At 44.3% G+C, this 20,123-nt stretch overlaps 1 protein-coding gene across 1 annotated transcript in view; it reads right to left on the minus strand.

Moving 5' to 3' along the window:
* The window catches only part of LOC147445256 (peptide methionine sulfoxide reductase B5-like), a 112,024-nt gene extending 95,980 nt beyond the window's left edge, over nucleotides 1–16,044 (minus strand). The window contains exon 1 of the mRNA XM_086524808.1: nucleotides 15,769–16,044. Coding sequence (XP_086380934.1) covers nucleotides 15,769–15,977 — 209 coding nt within the window. The 5' untranslated portion in view covers nucleotides 15,978–16,044. The remainder of the gene's footprint in view (nucleotides 1–15,768) is intronic.
* Nucleotides 16,045–20,123: the final 4,079 nt, after the last annotated feature.

A 20,123-nucleotide genomic window follows, 5' to 3' on the forward strand; every position in this document is an offset into this window, starting at 1 on the left:
AAATCCGGGGTGGGAGGCCAAAGATACCTCAAATAAAATTCCAATAGCTCTGTCTGCTCTTTTGTAGGACCGGTATGCTTTCAGAAAAGCACATGCCTAATGCTCTGATACCACTTTCACGAGACGGGCACAACGTGCCGATAGAAAAGAACAGACTGAACAGACTTTTGGCACTTCAATAACAACTGAATTGAGAGAGAGAGAGAGAGAGAGAGACGACACGCGACACGGAGTGGTTGGATTCCACCCCAGAGAGTATTGGCCCCAAACCTTGGCGCCCCTTTCGGTATTTCTTTATATTGCATCAACATAGTACAAGCCGGTACTCCAGACTCTGCACCTTCTCCAGGAAGCATACCAGAGAATGAGCCATAGCCTCATATTTAAAGGCCCTTGGCCTGAAAAGCAGTTTACATGAAAATCCTTCAAACTCAAAAGCTTCTGGTCCAAAAGCAATGCCAAAAAGCTGCCAACATAATTTACGGAAATCCGTACAGCTGCCACGTCATCAGCCAACGCAAAACGCGGAAATCCGTACAGCTTGCTACGTCATCATGCCAGCACAATTTTTGGACATCTGCCACGTCATTAGTTTTTGCGTGTAGATCCTGCTTTATTTTAGTTTCTTTATGTCACTGGGGCCCCATCAGACGGGGTCCCCATAAGTTGGTAGGACTTCTTCTTTTGTTAGTTGTTCTCTTAGGGTTTAGGCCCCTCGGCCGGCATCTGTAAGTTGACTCCATTCTTCAGGGCTTTGACATGTCAGCAGTTTGTTACATTCTCCCTGAGTTTCTACAACTACCCCTGGGTTTTATTTTAAATGGGAGGAAATGTCACGATTGTGACTATGATACATTATTACACCTAGTCCTAGTTGCAGATACGAGAAGTGACATGCCAAGGAGGACCCCTACGCTTGGATGGTCACGACTCTTCGCTCTAGAGAAATGCCTCTTCACCGAAAGCCACACTCCTTTCGACGATTGGTCACACCCTTTCCAATGGTTGTAGCCCTTCGTCCAAAGGATGTGTCTTTACGTCTACAGTCATGTCTCCTCACCATGAGACGTGTCTTTTCATTTGTGACTCTTCGCCTCCTATATAAGGAGCCTATTGTACTCAGTTTCAATCAATCAACTCAACAAGTGTTCTCGTCTCTTGAGTCTCAGTCTAATCTTAACTATTAAGTTTCAGTCTTATTCTATTAGCACCACTAACCCTCACAGAGAAGGGGGAATATGAATCTCCACATCCTGAAAGTCAAAGGCATCAAGGCTAAGATCAAGATCCGTGAAACCGGACTGTTTAATCCAAAAAGGGCGGTAGACCTTAGACTTAAACCTTATTTACTTTCACCCATTTAATTTGTCGCCCACTTTACCTGTACTTTCAAGACACAACAAAGGGGAAAGGGATACAGGCTGCTAGATTGCACTTGTATGAGAAGACCGACACCAGACTGGCCCCTAAATTAGGCGCCCCTTTCGGTATTTCTTTATTCTTTAACAGAGGGAATAAAAGCTGTGGTTCCCTGCAAGCTGCCCCGCACAATCTTGGCTGAATTTCAATTGTTCTTGCCCGATTTCGGCAGCATAACTGTACTAGGACCCTTCACAGTCAATATTCCCATGCATTGGATGACTTTCCCGACGCATACGGACACTTTGCAAAACCTGGCGAGAATCTGCAGCACGCTGAATTTTCTGTTTTCTCCCCCGAAAATGCGCCAGATCACCTGTACAACGGTCCCCTTGCGTCCCCGAATCTCTTGGGGGTATTAGGGTCCATTTAGGGCCAAAACCCTAAACCTGCAAAAATACACAGCAGGCTGTAATTCACTGTTTCGAGCTCCGTTTCGCATGCCGGTCGCATCCGTAGCAAGTCCTCGAGCTCCCGCACCTGTAGGGCTACTTGCCCTTTGAATCAGACGAGATTACACACGTGAAACCTCTCCGAATTCATCTGTACCTACGGGGGATTAGCCGCTAGCTAATCCAGTACCTGTGCAAGAGGCTCTTGCCTCGGCAATCGCGCATGAACCCACATAACTGTACATTGGTCAATTGTAAAGCCCACTAGAGGGGCATAACATACTGCCATAGGGGAGAGAGAGGGCAGTGCGTAGCGTGCAGGGCATCACTCCTTGCACCGCACTATACATAAGAGGTAAGCAAGCACTCCATTGAATCTCTCAACCTGTGACACAGAGAAAATGAGCCCTCCCCTCTCTAAAATCAGTCCCCCCCTCTTCATGCATGAGGAAAGTGCACAGAAACATGCCACTTGGCACATTTATAGGCCATTTCCCGTTTCGGTGTTGCCGCCTAAAAATCTCCCGACCGGTTGCCCAAGTGACTTCGCGGCACAGTTGTAAAATGTTCCCCTAGTCATACCGGAGGTAATGACGTGAACACATTTTCAGGTCCCAAAATAGCTGTTCCCTAAATTTTAGGAGATGCTGCCATTGTATCTTTCTAGGTCAACTGACCCTCTTTGTACATTGCAGCCACACCAAGAACTGAAATGTAGCCTCTGTAGCAAAGGATTCCACTTTGGCTAGTCAATGACCCCACTTTGGCTAACCATAGTCCTTGTCCAACCTTAGTGCTCTCTTGCCCTCAGGCCTGGACTCCCTCTGAACAGTTCCACACTAGCTATGCAATGCAGGGCAGTTAGATTTCCCGAGGGGTGTTTCCAAAAAGTGATGAATAAATAATAAGAAAGAAATCAACAAAAAGGATAGATAGTAGTCACACGCTATCTTGTCCTCTAAATTGTCATTGGCCTAAATGGCCTCATCTTGTGCCATCTCTCACTCAGTGAAGGGGCTTTCCTTCTTTGTCTGTCCCTTGCAAAGCATGCGTAAGTTAGCGCTCACAAACAATAGATCATTGGTCCTTTGATTCCAAGACGGTTCCTCTTCCTAGAAGCAATTTGGCTACACACTCCAAAGTTGCTCCAACTGAAAACTGTTGCAACTCATGCCCATTTGATCCATAATCCTCTCACCATAGCGGCGCCCCAATCTTGGTGCGATCCAACTATGCCGATAGAGAGAGAGCTGATCCTTCTTACATCAATGGTCTTTGTCAGGACAAATGTGGTTCAAGACAAAGTTGAACACATTCATGACCTCCGTATCACTCTCTTGCTTTTTGCCTTGGAAATCCGGGTCGACCACGAAGGCAGCTGACATTTGTAGAGATACATGCTATACACCTTCGTACGGGCACCCTAGAGTGCAGACTGACACCAAAATGCATGCAATACTCAATTCTCTCCAAAAAAACAATTATTTCATGGTCTAAAGAACCAACTTCTTGTATGTGTTCAAGTGCTCAAGATGTCACAAAGTCATGGTGTGGCATGACCTAAAGAATGACTCCTGACAAAGAGGGGCCCAAACCCTAGTAAAAGAGGCAGATGAAGTTTAGTAAACTTACAAGACTTGCCGAGTGGCCTACTTTTGAAGTCAACTCCACCAACATATGGGGACCACACACAAAGTCAAGCCTTGCATTATAACGTGCTTACGTGGCAGCTATACGGACACCTGCAAATTGCGTTGATGATGTGGCAAGCCGTACGGACCCTTGCGTTTTACGCTAACAATGTGGCAACCGTACGGATTTTCGTAAATCGCGCTGGCTGCTAACAGCCCTAGCTTTTGGAGCTAGATGCTTTTGGACTTGTAGCTTTTCATGTATTGCTTTTGGGCCAAGGGCCTTTATAAGAATTGTCAGGGCCTCTTTTCCGGCAGATTAACTTGGGAGCACTCCTGTAAGAAGAGGACCCTCGGACATTGTACTTTGTGAAGCATAATAATAAAGAAATACCGAGAAGGGCGCCAGTGTTTAGGGCCAGTCTCTCTGGGCACGGAACTCTGCCGTACCATGTGTTCTCTCTCTGTTTTGTTCAGTTCTTTCAGATTTCTCACGTGTGTTGCAGTAGATCCTTGGCTTGGAGTGTCCAAGTCTATTACGATGGTATCAGAGCTCAGACGATTCTTCTTGTACGAAAGATTCGATCCCTTTACTTCCAGCACTTGTGGATTCAATTGATGAATCCCGCCAAGAGGAAACTGTGGCACACGACCACTCAGATTCGGGAGAGAATAACGGAGATTCAATCAACCATCGACCATCTGCTAACGATTCGGAAGATTACGGCCCCATCTCCACCTACTAAGTACGAAAAAATGGAGATGCAGCGTCAACAGCAGGTTGATGCTTGTGCCCAACAGATGCTTCAATATTCCAAGGATTCTCACTATGCGCAATTTTTTATCAAGCCCCTGCTTGACGAGATGCATTCTCAATAGCGTACCGCCATCCATTCACCTTTTAAGTCAGCTTTGAAGAAGACGACTACAACAAGAACACCCGCTCAGAAGGAGTACTCAGAGGATGAATTCGAGGAAGCAATAGAACGGCGAGTCAGCAGACTCATGAAGACCAAGAAGCAGCTGCGGAAACAGAGTGAAGCAACAGACTATCCAAGCTACTTGGGTCCGAGATCTCCTTTTAAGAATGCCCGAAGGCAAAGAAATGTGAAAGATACGAGGGTGTTTCCAGTTCATCCTCAATCCTCTTTTGACAGCTCGGACAATTCTTCTTTCTTTGAGTCTAGTGGCAAGGATAAAAGGAGCAGAAAGAGGCTCAAAGACATAGCAAAGGCAAGAAGAAGGCAAAGAAGAGCCGATCCCGAAGAAATTCTCAAAAGTATTTCAACGGTTTGGACGAGGATTTTTCCTCCTCTAAAAATTCGGATTCTGATGAGCCGGTGTTTTCAACCAGAGGAAGTACATTTACACACCCAACCAGTACGAGTTTCTCGAGGATATGGGTAAGAAGCCCAAGGATTTCAAGAAGGGTAGACACGCAATAAAGTTCGATAATTTTTTGGCTTTAAGGATACCCACAAAGCCCTCGCTTTTATCCAACAGTTTGACATAGCCTACTCCGGAGAACGCTACTCAGAGGTCCGGAGAGTGGCATCTTACCTCAAGGGGAATGCACAAACCTGGTGGTCTACCCTGCATCTATCAGAATCTACGAAGGGAAGCACCAACGAAGTGGCTACAGTTCAAGCGAGTTTTTACTTCCTCATGGCTCACCCAGGAATACGAACGTGATGTGATTTTGGGGCCTGTCCGAGATTTTGGGACACTTTTCTATCGGCCTCTTCTTTCAAGAAAATCACCTTCAAGCAGCAGATTGACTTTGTTGTGGTCTACCTAAACAGATACGGGATTATTGCCTATTGCAGAAGTCCGAGTCCATGCGACCAATGGGACATGCCAAGCAAGGGTTTGCAATGCACGAGGGGCGCTCTTACGTACCCTACAGACAGATTGGTCACAGTTCGGACCAAACAAGAATTGAACAACAGTAACAAAAGGAAGGGAAAGCAACAGAAAAATAAACCTTATGGTCCTCGGCTGTCAGCAGAGCCGCGCGACGAATACTTCAAAGAGGATAAATGTTACGGTTGTGGGAAGCACGGGTATATATTTGCCAGGTACCCCAACAAGGCACCTAAAGAACAGTCAAGGGACAAGCCAGAGTGTCACAAAACGGGAGCGTACACGAGCACTTAGAAATCTGAAAAAATATAATACTTTGCAAACATGAGAGAAGGGAGAAGATCGACACAGTATTGGGGACCAGAAGATGGGCTGGTCCCCCCCCCCCCCCGCGTTAAGAGTATTCTTTATTCAGGGAGAATTCTTATACAAGCACGAGAACCTGAGGAAACCCCTCCGTTCTGTAATCTTAGACCCGAAGGTTGTGCTTTCCCGTAAAGGGCTTGGGCACAAGGCCGTTCCTTCTCGTAAGGGACTTAGGCGCGAAAGCGTACTTTCCCGTAAGGGACTTAGGCGTGAAGCCGTACTTCCCGTGAGGGGCTTTCCCATAAGAAGGGAGATTCCTGCAAAACAAACCACACAAAGCAACAATTCTCAATGCGTATCAACACCTTATACCTGTCGCTCCTTGCTCGGAAAAGCGACCTCCGTACTCAGTCGTCACACGAACACTTGCAATATTCGTCGCCAACCTCTGTTCCAGAATCCCAGCGCTAGCTTCCTCTGTTGCTTCCGGCGTGTTAAAACTGGAACGCTGGCTACTACTTTATAGGGCCTGGCACCCGGCGGGAATAGAGCAGAAAAGCAAGACCCTGGCGCCCCCCTAGAGAGAGGAGAGAGAGATCGCAGATTCAGCCCCCTGCGTAGCTTTTTAGCGCTGGCTTATTTTTAAGAAGAGCCTTGCTTTATTTTATTAATAAAAGGGCTGGTCACTTAAAAGTGACCGGCCACTTTATAAAATAAAGTGTGAACCTGTTCAAACTTCAAACTTTAAAAACTCACTCAGTTAGCGAAAATAATGCTATACGAACACATTCCAGGCGTCCCCGGGTGCAGAACACGGCACAGATGCAATGCAGACACGGACTCCTCGCGAGAAAGCATCTGCCCTCCCGCGAATGTTCCTGCTTTTCGTAAAAAGCTTCATTGAACCATCTTTATTCTTGTGCTTGCGTTCTTATGCGTATTTTCTTACTCAGTTCGGATTTCCTCCTTAGCCTACGGGATGCCCCCTTATTACTGATGCACCTGTCACCCATTATGTGACGCATCAGGGGCACTCGTAACCCGGCCCTTTCCACCGAACTTACGGAAACTCCTTTGCGATGTTTACCGTCACCCATCAAATGACACATCAGAGTTACCCGTTCTTGATGGCAGTTCCTGTAGCTACAATCTTTTAATAGTTCTTAGTGCACATAATAAAATATCGAGATTAATCATTAAAAATAAGAAAATACTCCAATTAGCAACATCCCTCTGGCTTCTAAACAGTTGACCTCAACTGTAGTGCTTGGACATATACCTCCAGTATCTCGGGATAAGCTGCTAATTCCTCCTGCGTCATCCACTGAGCATCTAGATTCAAATAGTTCTTAAACTTAACCAAAGACTTCCGTGTTATCTTTCCGGATTTGAGAGGCCGCTCCTGATGACTTACTATCTGCTCCGGTTGGAGTATTTCTTCTGTTTCCTCAACCTCAGGAGGTTCCTCAGCACTAGGCTGGCTCGGAGGCGGTCCCACATACGGCCAGAGTAAACTGACATGGAAAGCATTATGGATCTTCCAATTAGGCGGTAGCTCTAATCGGAAAGTGACATCATTCACTCGCTCAGTGATCTTAAACGGCCCATAATAACAGGTAGAAAGTTTTACCACTTTCCCCTTATGAGACGCTTGTTTCTTAAGTCTTGTCTTCTCAAACTTGAGTAAGACTAACTGTTAAGTCTAGATTCCTTATGTGCTTGTCTGCAACTTCCTTATGCTTTTCCTGACAGCGTAGAATAGCTCTCCTAACTTGCCCGTCGGCTGTGTCCAAATCCCGGACAAATTCATCTGCTGCAAAGATCTTATCCTTAGTTAAAAGGATGGGTGGAAGCAAAGGCTTACCATAGAGAATCTCAGAAGGTGCTTTCCCTGTCGATGAGTGTATGGTATTGTTATACGCATACTCGACAAGAGGCAAATATTTCTCCCAATCAGATTGCCGGTCTGACACATAAGCTTTTAACATATCCAATACTGTGGAATTGGCTATCTCACTTTGCCCGTCCGTTTGAGGATGGTAGGCAGATGAAAAATTCAGCTTCATACCAAGATTATCCATCAAGGCACGCCAAAAATTTCCTGTCATGCGAGGATCTCGATCACTCACAATAGACTTGGGCATTCCATGATGCTTAAAGATCTGTGCCAGGAAGACCCTAGCCATATGATCTGCTTTGATCATTTTCTTGACTGGTATAAAGTGTGCTTGCTTGCTAAACCTGTCCACAATGGTCCAGATCGCGTCATTTCCAGTCTGAGTGAGTTCTAGGGAGGTCCATGATGAAATCCATGGCGATACTTTCCAAGGTTCATTAGGCACAGGCAAAGGTTGTAGCAACCAAGGCGTCTTATGCCGATCATACTTCACTTTTTGGCAAACCAAGCATTCCCTGACATACTTATCAATGTCTGCTTTAAGGCTAGGCCAAAAGAAATATCTTTCCATTGCTAAGGTCGTAGGGAGAATACCCCGATGACCCGCATAAGGTGAAGCGTGTGCTTCATCCATGATCTTCTTTCTTAATGGTTCCGCCACACATATGGCCTGATGGTGGTAGAGATAACCGTCCCGAATGGAATAGGGAAACTCATTCTCTCCACGATGTAGCTTTCCCCAAATGGTGGAGAAGTCTGGGTCATTCAGATACAAATCCGGTAGTGCTTCTAATTCTTGGTGATACACCGAAGTGATAGCCTTCACCCTTGGCCGCCTAGACAATGCGTCCGCGACCACATTCTTACTCCCAGCCGTGTGAAGGATCTCGAAGTGAAACATAGACAAAAAGTTTTCCCATCTCATTTGCTTCTCAGATAGTTTCCTTTGCGTAAGAAAATACCGCAAACTCTGGTGCTCAGTCTTGATCACAAAATCCGCTCCTAGAAGATAATGCTTCCAGTTGGATAAGGCGTGAATCACAGCCGTGAGTTCCTTTTCGTAGATTGATGCATGCAACTCTGCATCCTTAAGCCGTCTCCTTTCGTAGGCCACTGCATGGCCTTCTTGATTTAACATTGCTCCGATGCAATCGCTTGAAGCATCGCAGTGAACTTCAAATGGTTTCCTTAAGTCGAGCACTATCAAAATAGGTCCATGGCTTAGCAAGTACTTGAGCCGATCAAAAGCTCCTTGTTGTCTCGATCCCCATTTGAACGGAATCTTCTTCTTTGTCGAATCATGAAGTGGTCCTGCTACATGAGAAAATCCTCGGACAAACCTTCGATAATACGAACATAGTCCCAGGAAGCTACGTACATCATGTACCGTAGTGGGAATAGGCCAATCTTCTACCACTCGGATCTTGGCAGGATCCATACTCACTTGATTGTGAGAGACTATATGGCCGAGATAGTGTATCTCTGAGAGAAAGAACTCGCTCTTATTTGCATTCACATGCAACTCATGCTTTCGCAATTCTTGAAACACTAAGTCCAAGTGCTTCCGATGTTCCTCTTCTGACTTAGAGAAGATGAGTATGTCGTCAAAGAATACTCCTGTAAAAGCTCGATACGGGCTGAAAATGCGGTCCATCATGCGATTGAACGTCGCAGGAGCATTGGTCAAGCCGAAAGGCATTACCAAAAATTCATATAGTCCAAAGGTTGTGCAGAAAGCAGTCTTATGGACATCCTCAGGGGCGATCCGTATCTGATGATACCCACTCTTTAAGTCTATGCAACTAAAGACACTTGCCCCCTGCAACTTATCAAGTATATCATCAATCCGAGGGATCGGAAAGCGATTCTTGATCGTGATCTTGTTTAAAGACCTATAGTCTATGCACATTCGAAACGTGCCATCTTTCTTCTGCACCAGTAGAACTAGAGAGCAGTAGGGTGAAGCACTTGGTCGTACTAACCCTTTCTCTAGAAGCTCGTTGACTTGCTTCAGAATTTCCTCTTGCTGAGCAAGACTCACCCGATAAGGGGGTTGATTGGGAGGCGAGCTACCCGGTATGAGATCTATGCGGTGATCTTCTGGGCGTACCGGAGGGAGTTCATCAGGAAGTGTTTCCGTGAAACAATCTTTGTACTTTTCAATAAATTGAAGACGCTTAATTTCCAGACTAGAGAGAGAGTCCCTACTAGTTTTATCCTTCTCACGTGCAAAAATCAAGTAAGCAGAAACACACTTCTTCATTTCTTTCTTAATGGAGATATGGCTTACAATTGGGAACTGCCAATCTCTTGCATCAGCATGAATCTTTATTTTCTTAACCCCATGATCAAAAGTGAGGGTCTTTTCCACATAATCGAGAATAGGTGTCATGTGGAAGTGCCATGGCATACCCAAGATGATATGATATATCACATCCCTCGATGGGTGCCATCAAAAATGATTCGCGGTCCTTGTACTCGCCAATCCGAAGATTGAGCTGTCCTTGCACGGGAGTTGCATTGGTTGTCAACCCCTCGAATGTTGATCCGGATGTAACCGGTGTGCCAAGCTGAGCCGGTGTGAGGCACAAACGTTCCGCAGTATCAAGGGAGATGAAGTTATCCGTGGATCCTGGATCATAAAGAATCAGTACTCACTGGTTGTTCAAAGACCCCAAGCCCGTCAGAAGTTGACACTTCCCTTTCTCCGTTTCTGTGTTTCCTTGAACATCTGGAATTGAGTTCGAGCTTGGCGGTGCGGGTTCCTTCCTTGCTTTTTCTTGCCTCGTAGAGGCTTGTTCTTGCCGTTGCTGCTTTAGCAGAAAATCCGGTTTCATATGTCCTTTCTCGCCACAGTAGAAGCATCTTCCTTCCTCTCTGAAAGTTTGAAGTTGAGTAGGAGAAAGATACTTAGTTCACTTGCCATTGCCCTCTGGCTTCTTAGAGTGATCATCGTCCCTAGATGGAGGACGTTTTCTTCCTTGGCCCCCTTGGTCATCGTAGACCCCTCTTTGTCTTGCACGGTAAGTGCTATGCTCCATTTTTTTGGGTGTCCCAGTTGAGTGCAAATCCTCAGCAATGATTGCTGACTCCATCATCCTCTGAAGAGTATCATGCGGATACACTTTCATACTCTTTCGAAGCTACGGTTGAAGACGCGCTTCGAACTTTCGTTTCTTTTCCTCTTCGGCAATATTCATGAAGAGAGTGACCTTCAGAAGAACCGACCAATACTTGTCCACATAAGTCGTTACTCTTTCATGTTCCTTCTGGGCAAGCCAGTCCCATTCCTTCCGTATGTCCTGCTCGAAGTCAGGCGGAAGAAATTGTTCATAAAATTCAGATTTGAATCTCTCCCAAGTTCTGGCCTGAGAACCTTCCAGAATCTTGGCTAACCACCAATTACTTGCCGTTTCCTTGAGGTGCATCCCCACATGGCGTAATTTGGATCTTTCTGTGAAGTGCCCATTAGTAAAGGCAACTTCAAACTGTCTAATGAAGGACAGTGCTTTGGAGATGTCTCTCCGTCCGTTGTAGGTTTCGAACTTGATGTCCTTGTCGCCCGATTTGAAGACTCTCATGCGATGTTGAGACTTGCGACCATGCTTCTTGAATCGAGGCTTATCTTTAGGTTGATGTAGGGTAGTAGTAGTAGCGGCTTCCTTCTTCTGACGAGATGATTGAGAAGTAGAAGTATAATCAGGAGAGGAAGATGGGGATGAGATAGAGATGTCCTTGCTCTCGTCTAGCAAAGAGAGCGCTTTTTCCTGGCCTTTCCTTGGTGTAGGCCGTTCATTCCGATCCGAAGATCCTTTGTGCACCTCGGCACGTTCTTCTTCTCTTTCCTCCTGTGGTCTCACGCCAACAGTGTTGTCTTGACGCCTAGCTGCATCGGTTCCATTTGTTTTCTTCATTCCGCCCAAGAGCTTTTGGACATCTGGCAATAGTAAGATTTGTTGCAAATCCGCAAGCTGGGCTTGCACTTGTTGAAGCTCCTCTTCAACGCTTCTCCCTTGGCCCGACATGGTTCTTCCCGTTCTTCCGGGAATCGTCCTTCTTTGCAGAGAAAGAGAGGAGTCCGAGCTCTGATACCACTGTCACAAAACGGGAGCGTACACGAGCACTTAGAAATCTGAAAAAATATAATACTTTGCAAACATGAGAGAAGGGAGAAGATCGACACAGTATTGGGGACCAGAAGATGGGCTGGTCCCCCCCCCCGTTAAGAGTATTCTTTATTCAGGGAGAATTCTTATACAAGCACGAGAACCCGAGGAAACCCCTCCGTTCTGTAATCTTAGACCCGAAGGTCGTGCTTTCCCGTAAAGGGCTTGGGCACAAGGCCGTTCCTTCCCGTAAGGGACTTGGGCGCGAAGTCGTACTTTCCCGTAAGGGACTTAGGCGTGAAGCCGTACTTCCCGTGAGGGGCTTTCCCGTAAGACGGAAGATTCCTGCAAAACAAACCACACAAAGCAACAATTCTCAATGCGTATCAACACCTTATACCTGTCGCTCCTTGCTCGGAAAAGCGATCTCCGTACTCAGTCGTCACACGAACACTTGCAATTTCCGTCGCCAACCTCTGTTCCAGAATCCCAGCGCTAGCTTCCTCTGCTGCTTCCGGCGTGTTAAAACTAGAACGCTGGCTACTACTCTATAGGGCCTGGCACCCGACGGGAATAGAGCAGAAAAGCAAGACCCTGGCACCCCCCTAGAGAGAGGAGAGAGAGATATCGCAGATTCAGCCCCCTGCGTAGCTTTTTAGCGCTGGCTTATTTATAAGAAGAGCCTTGCTTTATTTTATTAATAAAAGGGCAGGTCACTTAAAAGTGACCGGCCACTTTACTTTATAAAATAAAGTGTTTAACCTGTTCAAACTTTAAAAACTCGCTCAGTTAGTGAAAATAATGCTATACGAACACATTCCAGGCGTCCCCGGGTGCAGAACACGGCATAGATGCAATGCAAACATGGACTCCTCGCGGGAAAGCATCTGCCCTCCTGCGAATGTTCCTACTTTTCGTAAAAAGCTTCATTGAACCCATGTTTATTCTTGTGCTTGCGTTCTTACGCATATTTTCTTACTCAGTTCGGATTTCCTCCTTAGCCTACGGGATGCCTTCTTATTGATGCACCCGTCACCCATCATGTGACGCATCAGGGGCACTCGTAACCCGGCCCTTTCCACCGAACTTACGGAAACTCCTTTGCGATGTTTACCGTCACCCATCAAATGACACATCAGAGTTACCCGTTCTAAATGACAGTTCCTGTAGCTACAATCTTTTAACAGTTCTTAGTGCACATAATAAAATATCCTAAAAAAGAGATTAATCATTAAAAATAAGAAAACAGTCCAATTAGCAACACGGAGAGTTCAAAAGTAGCAAAGGAGCGAGCAAAGACAGGAAAGACAAAAGCAAGACTGGTAGCAAATTTTGTGGGGACAGACCTTGAACAAATGGACGAAAGTACAGAGCTCTACAGAGTGTGGGGCAAAGTACACGATCGAGAAGCTCTCATCTTCTTCGATGGAGGAGCCAAGGCCAACTTCATCTCGACTGAATTGGTAGCTCGACTTGGAATCACGTCAGAGGAAATGGGATCACCAGCTGAGGCAGTTCTAGCAGCACCAAGACGGGGATGTTACCATTACACTTGTCAAACTTCGGTTGCATTGTAAGGGGTATTTAGGGCACGAGGATACATCATGCCTTTGGAGGGGTGTGACATCCTTTTGGGAATCCCGTGGTTCCATAAGAACAATGTGGTGGTCGACTACAAGGTAAGGAAAGCAGCTTTGAAGAATGAGAAAGGTAGAGATATAATTCTTGATGCAAAATTAGAGGACAAGTCCGTCCCACTTGTATCAGCTTCGGCCATTTCCAAATTAATGAAATCTAGTCTGTTTGTTTACTCGATCTACTTACATGAGTTAGATGACAAGAAAACATCAACTTTATCCGACCTTGAGAAGAAACGACAAGACTTTTTGCAAGATCAAGTTGATTGCTTCTCTGAAGGCCTACAAAGAGAGTTACCTCCCCACTATCCTAATGATCACACCATTGATTTGATTCTGCAGCACGCCACCAAACCGCCCACTCTACATAGTTAGCAGAGCTCAAAACGAGAATATTATGAACCAAGTGAAAGGGCTAGAGAAGGGTCTCATTCAGCCTAGTACATCACCTTAATGTTCGCCAGTGTTGTTAGTTTTAAAGAAAGATGAATCTTAGAGAATGTGCATTGACTACAGGACTCTCAACAAAATCGCCATCAAGAACAGGTTTCCAATACCCAAGATCGATGATATATTGGACACGCTATAGGGTTCTACATGTTCCAATAGAATCAACCTGAAAGTAGCTACCATCAGGTCAGGATCGCTCCTAGAGATGTATACAAGACCGCGTTCAAGATGTCCTTTGGATTGTACCAGTATTTGGTGATATCTTTCGGTGTAACAAATGTTCTTGCAACGTTCAATAGGAAGATGGATAAGATTTTTCGAGAGTATAGGTCATTTGTGGGCACCTTTTTCGACGACATCATCGTATTCTTCAAGAGTAAGGCAGAGCACACACCACATCTGTTACAGGTTTTCCAGGCACGGCAACATCGTTTTGTGGTTACTAGGAAAAGAGCAAGTTTTTCTTGCCAGGGATACACTTTTTAGGACACATTGTCTCCGTGGAGAGTGTCACAATGGACCCGTTGAAACCATTCGAGATTGGCCAGATTTGAAGAATGCTCACAGAGTTCGCAATTTTTTGAGTTTGTGCTCTTACTATCGGCAATTCATTCAAAAATTTGTGGAGATTGCTTCTCTTTTGCATATTTTGACACAAAAAGGGCTTCCTTTTATGTAGGGACCATCTGAGATTGCAGCCTTCAAGATTCTTAAAGAAAAGTTGACGAGTTGACGATTGGTCTAGTGTTGGTGTTACCAAACTTGCAAAAACCTTTTAAAGATTACAGTGATTCTTGTGGTCGCAGTCTAGGGTCTTAATGCAAGAGGGCCATGTTATAGCTTATGAGAGTAGAATGTTTTCTCGACCAAAACTGGTTGCACACATTTATAAGAAAGAGCTTAGGCAGTCATCCATGCTCTTACTCAGTGGTGACACTTTCTACTCGGAGCCGATTACATTGTTTACAGACAACAAGAGTTTGCCATGCATTTTGTAGATCCTCAGCTTGGAGTGTCCAAGTCTATTACACAAGCTCTACTCACTTTGACTTTCTATGAGAAACTCTTGCTTAATGCTCTAATCACCCACCCTCCGACGCATCAGGAGTAGTCAAAACATGGTGATTTCTCCTGACAAAACATGTCCTTTGCTGCTCAAGACATCCATCAAATGGCACATCACAAATAAACCTTCTAGATGGTCTAGTAGATAACCCCTTCTCAATCTAGAGTCACGCATCCTATGGCACATCAATGGTATCCATTCTAGGTGACCTAGCAAATATTCCCTTTCTCCATGCTCTAGTCACCTCTTTGATGATGCACCAAACATACTGGCCAACATGGTTGCACATAAATTCTCTCTATGATGCTGTAGTCATCCATCTCATGATGCATCCAAAATATTCTTTCTGATTCCTAGAATCCACAAATCTAAGTAATAGTTCAAACGTGCAGTTTGGCTATAAACAGAAATTGCCAAACTAACAACAAGCTATATCATAATAAGGGAAAAGAAAAAGGAGGGTCATAAAGTTGACCAATCTGAGGACCCAAAGAATGAAGAAGGGGTTCATCATCTTGGTCTGCTGTTTTTTCAACAAATCTTCCATCTTTACCTGCTCAATCCGCTTCTTATCTATCCTAACAATTCCAAAAAGGCTCTATACAAGACGTTCATGCTTGTAAAATTTCCCAAAGCTTCCGAAGCATTTAACAGCTGTACTCATATGGCAAGATCCTTTTAATCTGCTTCAGGTGATCACCCCTTTGACCTTTTTGCTTTAACACTTACACACCATCGAACCCTCCAATAACTTGAGTCCTCGACTATCGGTCTCTGATGACGCGGGGCAGCAGGACCTCGACAGTCACAACTCACTGATGCAATCAGATCAGAGGGAGACCATTAAGGAAGGATTCTTGACTCAAGAAGCCTGCGTTAGGAGAGGGCCACGCCAATAAGCTCCCGAGAGGGGGAGGGGAAGGGTAATTACCGAACGACGCTAGTGAGGGTGGGGAAGGGTAACTTTAAAATCCACAGCAGGCACACCCATAACAACTTACTCGGTACCCTTCTGGCGAAGAATACGAAACTGTTCAGGAGAGAGAATAGCTCGCCATTCTTGCTCTGATTTCTCCTCTTTCCCAGCAGCGCCTGAAAAAGCCATTGGGCGACCAACGCGTAAGCGGGCAAGAGAAGTGGAGAGGGTTGCTCTCCTTGAGGAGGACGTCAACGCTGAAGTGGATGATGGTAGGGATGCCCACAGAGCCATGGACACTTCAACGCCAGGTGTCCACGTGATGCGAAAAACTCCTAGTAAAATTTGTCCGCACCGAAGAATGGAAGGAGAAATTCTAAAAACAGCATGCTGATTTTGTTTTTGTTTTCCGGAGTACTGTGCAAGTTTCACAACTGTTTCTGCATGGATCCAACCAACTTTGATACACACTCTAGGCAGAGATAATTTGCTCGCTTGTCGAGATTTCTATTCTTTGGAATTTCGCTTGACAAGTACAATTAGAATTCTTAACTCATTTTATTGCATTGGAGGCTTGCAACCTGCACAAAAAGAAAGGAAATGAAGTTAATGATAAGAAATTTTTTCGTTCTTCTTTAAGGAGAAGATTAAAAAAATAGCGTACCAAATTAGTGTTGATTAATTGTACATTTTGGCTTGCCACCAGTGGCAAAGGCCTTAGTGTTTGGTTGGTTTTTTTAGCTTTGAAGATAAAGTTGTGTTCAACGGCTCTAGCATAATTTGCTTTCTAGCACAACTCATATCAAAGGCGTAAACATTGTGCCAAACCGCAAAAAAAAACACCTCAAAATTCTAAGGACAGCTATATTAAAATCAACTACAAACAATTAAAAGCTCTTAGAAAATAGAGTTTGTTTTTGCTTGTTCTTCTAATTTGTGTTAGCTATAGATATATAGCATTGTGATCCAACCAAGACATAGGTAGCTGTTTGTTTTGAGTATTTTTTCTATTTTTTGAGTCCTCACGTGGTCAAGCAAAGTGGTAGTGTGTTTATAGTTAGTAAGTTGTTCTTGCTCATGGTTGATTGTAAGTTTATTTGTTGATGAGATGTTTCTTTACTCTCTTTTTTTTTTAGCAATTCCCACATTAGATATTCATATTAGGGAAAACAAGAAAGATACAACATTGCCTATGCAAAGGTACCTTGCCATGGGTATAGAGGGACTACAATTAGCTAGCTTTTACAAGGAGTCGGTAACCCTTACAACCATAAACTTAATAGACTAAAGGGATAGTCATTACTTCTTTTTCTTCTTACGTTTAACCAAACTAGTACTTGTAGACAAACTAGGAACACCTATAAGATGGTTAAGGAAATCAAGATTTTCCCTTGAGTGGCTTCAACACTGATGTCGTGCATTTGAGTTTTTTCGATCGTCAAGACCTCATGCAAGGACCCTTCGAGCTTACTTTGTTCCTTTTGGTGGCTAAGGAGGTTGATCTTTTGCCCACGTGGATCAATTCATATGTCAGCATGCTCTTAGCATGTGATTGAAGATGCAGTCGTTGAGGATACATGTCCACTTACTGAGAAAAAACATGAGCACAAGAGCAAAGTCTGCGAGCCCTCACATGAAGCCTTGTCAGTCAAAATGAAACCCAATGAAGCCTTGTCGGTCAATCAAACCCTGTCACTCACTTTCTTCATTGGAATGCTTGAATTCTCAACCAAGGGCTGTTTGAGATCTTTATCAACCCACTTCCACGTGGTTTTGACCATTGGTTCATTGACAATCCCAACATTAGGGCAGTTCCTAGCATAGTGTTTAATCCTGCGACATTTGTAGCATGCCATGGGGAATGAAGCAAAAGCTAGTTCTTGTTAAAAAGCTCCAAAGCATCCCATGTTCAAATCCACAAACTTCAAGATGGGTTTGTCCATGTTCCACATAATGCACACCTTAATATCCAATCCTAATCTCAGCATGAAGAGCACTTTGTCCAACCTTGTGGCAACGGACTGAACGTGATTGTGCAACCAAAGCTTTTGACGTGACCCACCCTAGACAAGAGCACATAATCTCTTCATTTTGGCCAAACACCAGAGTCCATGGCATGGCATATGCAAAAGACAATGCACCCCATACTCCTTCTCTTATGACAAGATCCTAAACCGCCTGCTCAAAGGTTAATGCAACCATATAAAATCCCTTGCCCACCAATGTAAAGTGTTGTACCTATCGGGAAGGAGATGGGGAGAACAGTTGCTTCCAATTTCCAATCTTGCTTGCACCCTTCTTTATCAACCTCTCACCATCTCTCCCAATTTCCAAGTACACACACACAGACACACACACACACCTAGACTATGACAACACGCACACACACAAGCTTGATAATGAAAGAGTACAAGAGAGTAAGAGAGGAGATGTAGACTTGATTAGAGAGTACACAACATGATTTAGCATGGTCTAAGAGAGGAGAGCAAAGAATCTTGCAAGTGAATGGCCTAAAATCATAGCCCCAAACTCCACGGTACCCCTTTATTATTTGCTAGTACCTCCTCTTCAACTCCTTGAATTCCAATCTACAAATCATCATCAACTCACTATTAGTAAAATCAAATAGACAACGCATAATTAACCATTACGCCAGCTATCCCAATTGCAGTTAACCACATACAACAGGAGAGTGCCCGTTCTCGTAAAAGTGCCTCATTCCTCCTACTGAAAAAAGCAGTTTTCCAATCCCATAAGCCTTGGGTCATCATTCATTTACATATACAGCATATTGATTTTACACAACGTGTCTTCAAACTCTAGAGAGCAACACAAGGATTAAAGTCGACTTGCATCAACCACATCAACACCGTTACTTTGAGTGATTGAACACATTCACACTGTGAAATAACTATACCAACATGGTATGCTTGCCGAATGGGGTTGGCTTCAAGGCTTTCTCATGAATCCTCGCATAAGAGCAATTGTTAGTGCCATGCTTTTTTCCCTCAAACACAAAAACAAAGTTCGGTTCAGAAGATTCTGCCGCATCCAAATCCATATGATATAGCTCATCCCTCCGGTGCTCACGCTCTCGAATCATTCCTTGCTCCATTAATCAGACATCAAAGCTCGCCATCAGGCTTTCTACAAACCTGAAGTCACCTTTGTAGTTGAAAATACTCATAAATTCAAGCCACCTTTCTAGCTAAAATAATCACTAAATTTTTCCAACAAATGGGTGCTCATAAAGGCTATCTCGCAACTCAATGATCACACTAATTATCAACACCATTGATGGGTGTCGTTTATGCCCCAAAAGTAAGCGCTACATTACCCCTCACTTACCACACTCATCCACTACAAAAGCAAAGGCGCACTATATAAGCTAAAATTTGATGCAACACACTCACCAAATGTCAGTACACAGTCATGAAAGAAAGAAAAAAACCCTCGACAAAGAGTGGGAGTTTGTAAACAACATATGCAGTCGATATATGGAGTGGCAATGTAAACTATGCATGGTCACAAAATGGGACAAAATCACGTGGGGCTTCGCGTAGGGAGCTTTTTTGGGTGGCTTCATAAAGAGCTTTTGTAGATGTGCACGTCCTCAAGCACCCACAGGTGCAAAGCATTTGAGAGAAGAGCTCGAGAAGAAGAGTAGCAAAAGACACAAGGTAGAGAAGTCTGTTATGAATGCATACCAAGAGCCACCATAGTTAAACTCTAATCATGTCAATCATGTGGTAATGCTAACAAACACTACAAAACAACATGAGCAAAGAGACACAATGAGTGCAACCTTTCTTTGCTTTAAATCTTGATGAAATTATGATTGAAATCCTATCCTCTTTATGTAGAGAATTGGAGACTTCTTGCTCTCTTGGGCATGGATCTTTCTCCTTGAGCTCTGTGACTATGTTGCCATACTCCTCTCACAAGGCATTGAGTAGAAGAGTAACTTTGTCTTCATTTTTCACTTGGACTTCATTGGATATAAGCTGAGGACATAAGACTCTTAAGCCTATCAATGAAGTTTGAGAGGTCTTCTCCAGTCCCATGTTAATTTTTTAGAGATCCATCTTCAAAGTCACCTTTGAATGCTTGATTTTGGCTCCAATATTCTTCTCAAGTATGGTCCAAGCATCTTATGCAGAAGAGGGTTCATCAAGAAAATGTAGATAATTATCATCAAGACAGCTAATGAGAATACCCAAAGCTTGCTCATCCTTCGCTTGGAATTGAGCTAGTGCAGCCCATGTAGCCGGTCCATCTCCTTTTGTGGTGTATCTCTTATTAACCCCAAAGGCTCGTCTCATAAGATAGCTCTAACTTTCACTTTCCGTGTGTGGAAGCCATGATCATTACTTATCAAAAGAGTTGTTCCCCATGTGTTTAAGAGGGTGATGGTGATGAATGGAATATGTGTGACGATAG

The sequence above is a fragment of the Adiantum capillus-veneris genome, chromosome 12 (genome assembly GCF_014529385.1).
Source record: "Adiantum capillus-veneris isolate H3 chromosome 12, ASM1452938v2, whole genome shotgun sequence".
In the NCBI taxonomy this organism is placed as follows: Eukaryota; Viridiplantae; Streptophyta; class Polypodiopsida; order Polypodiales; family Pteridaceae; genus Adiantum; species Adiantum capillus-veneris.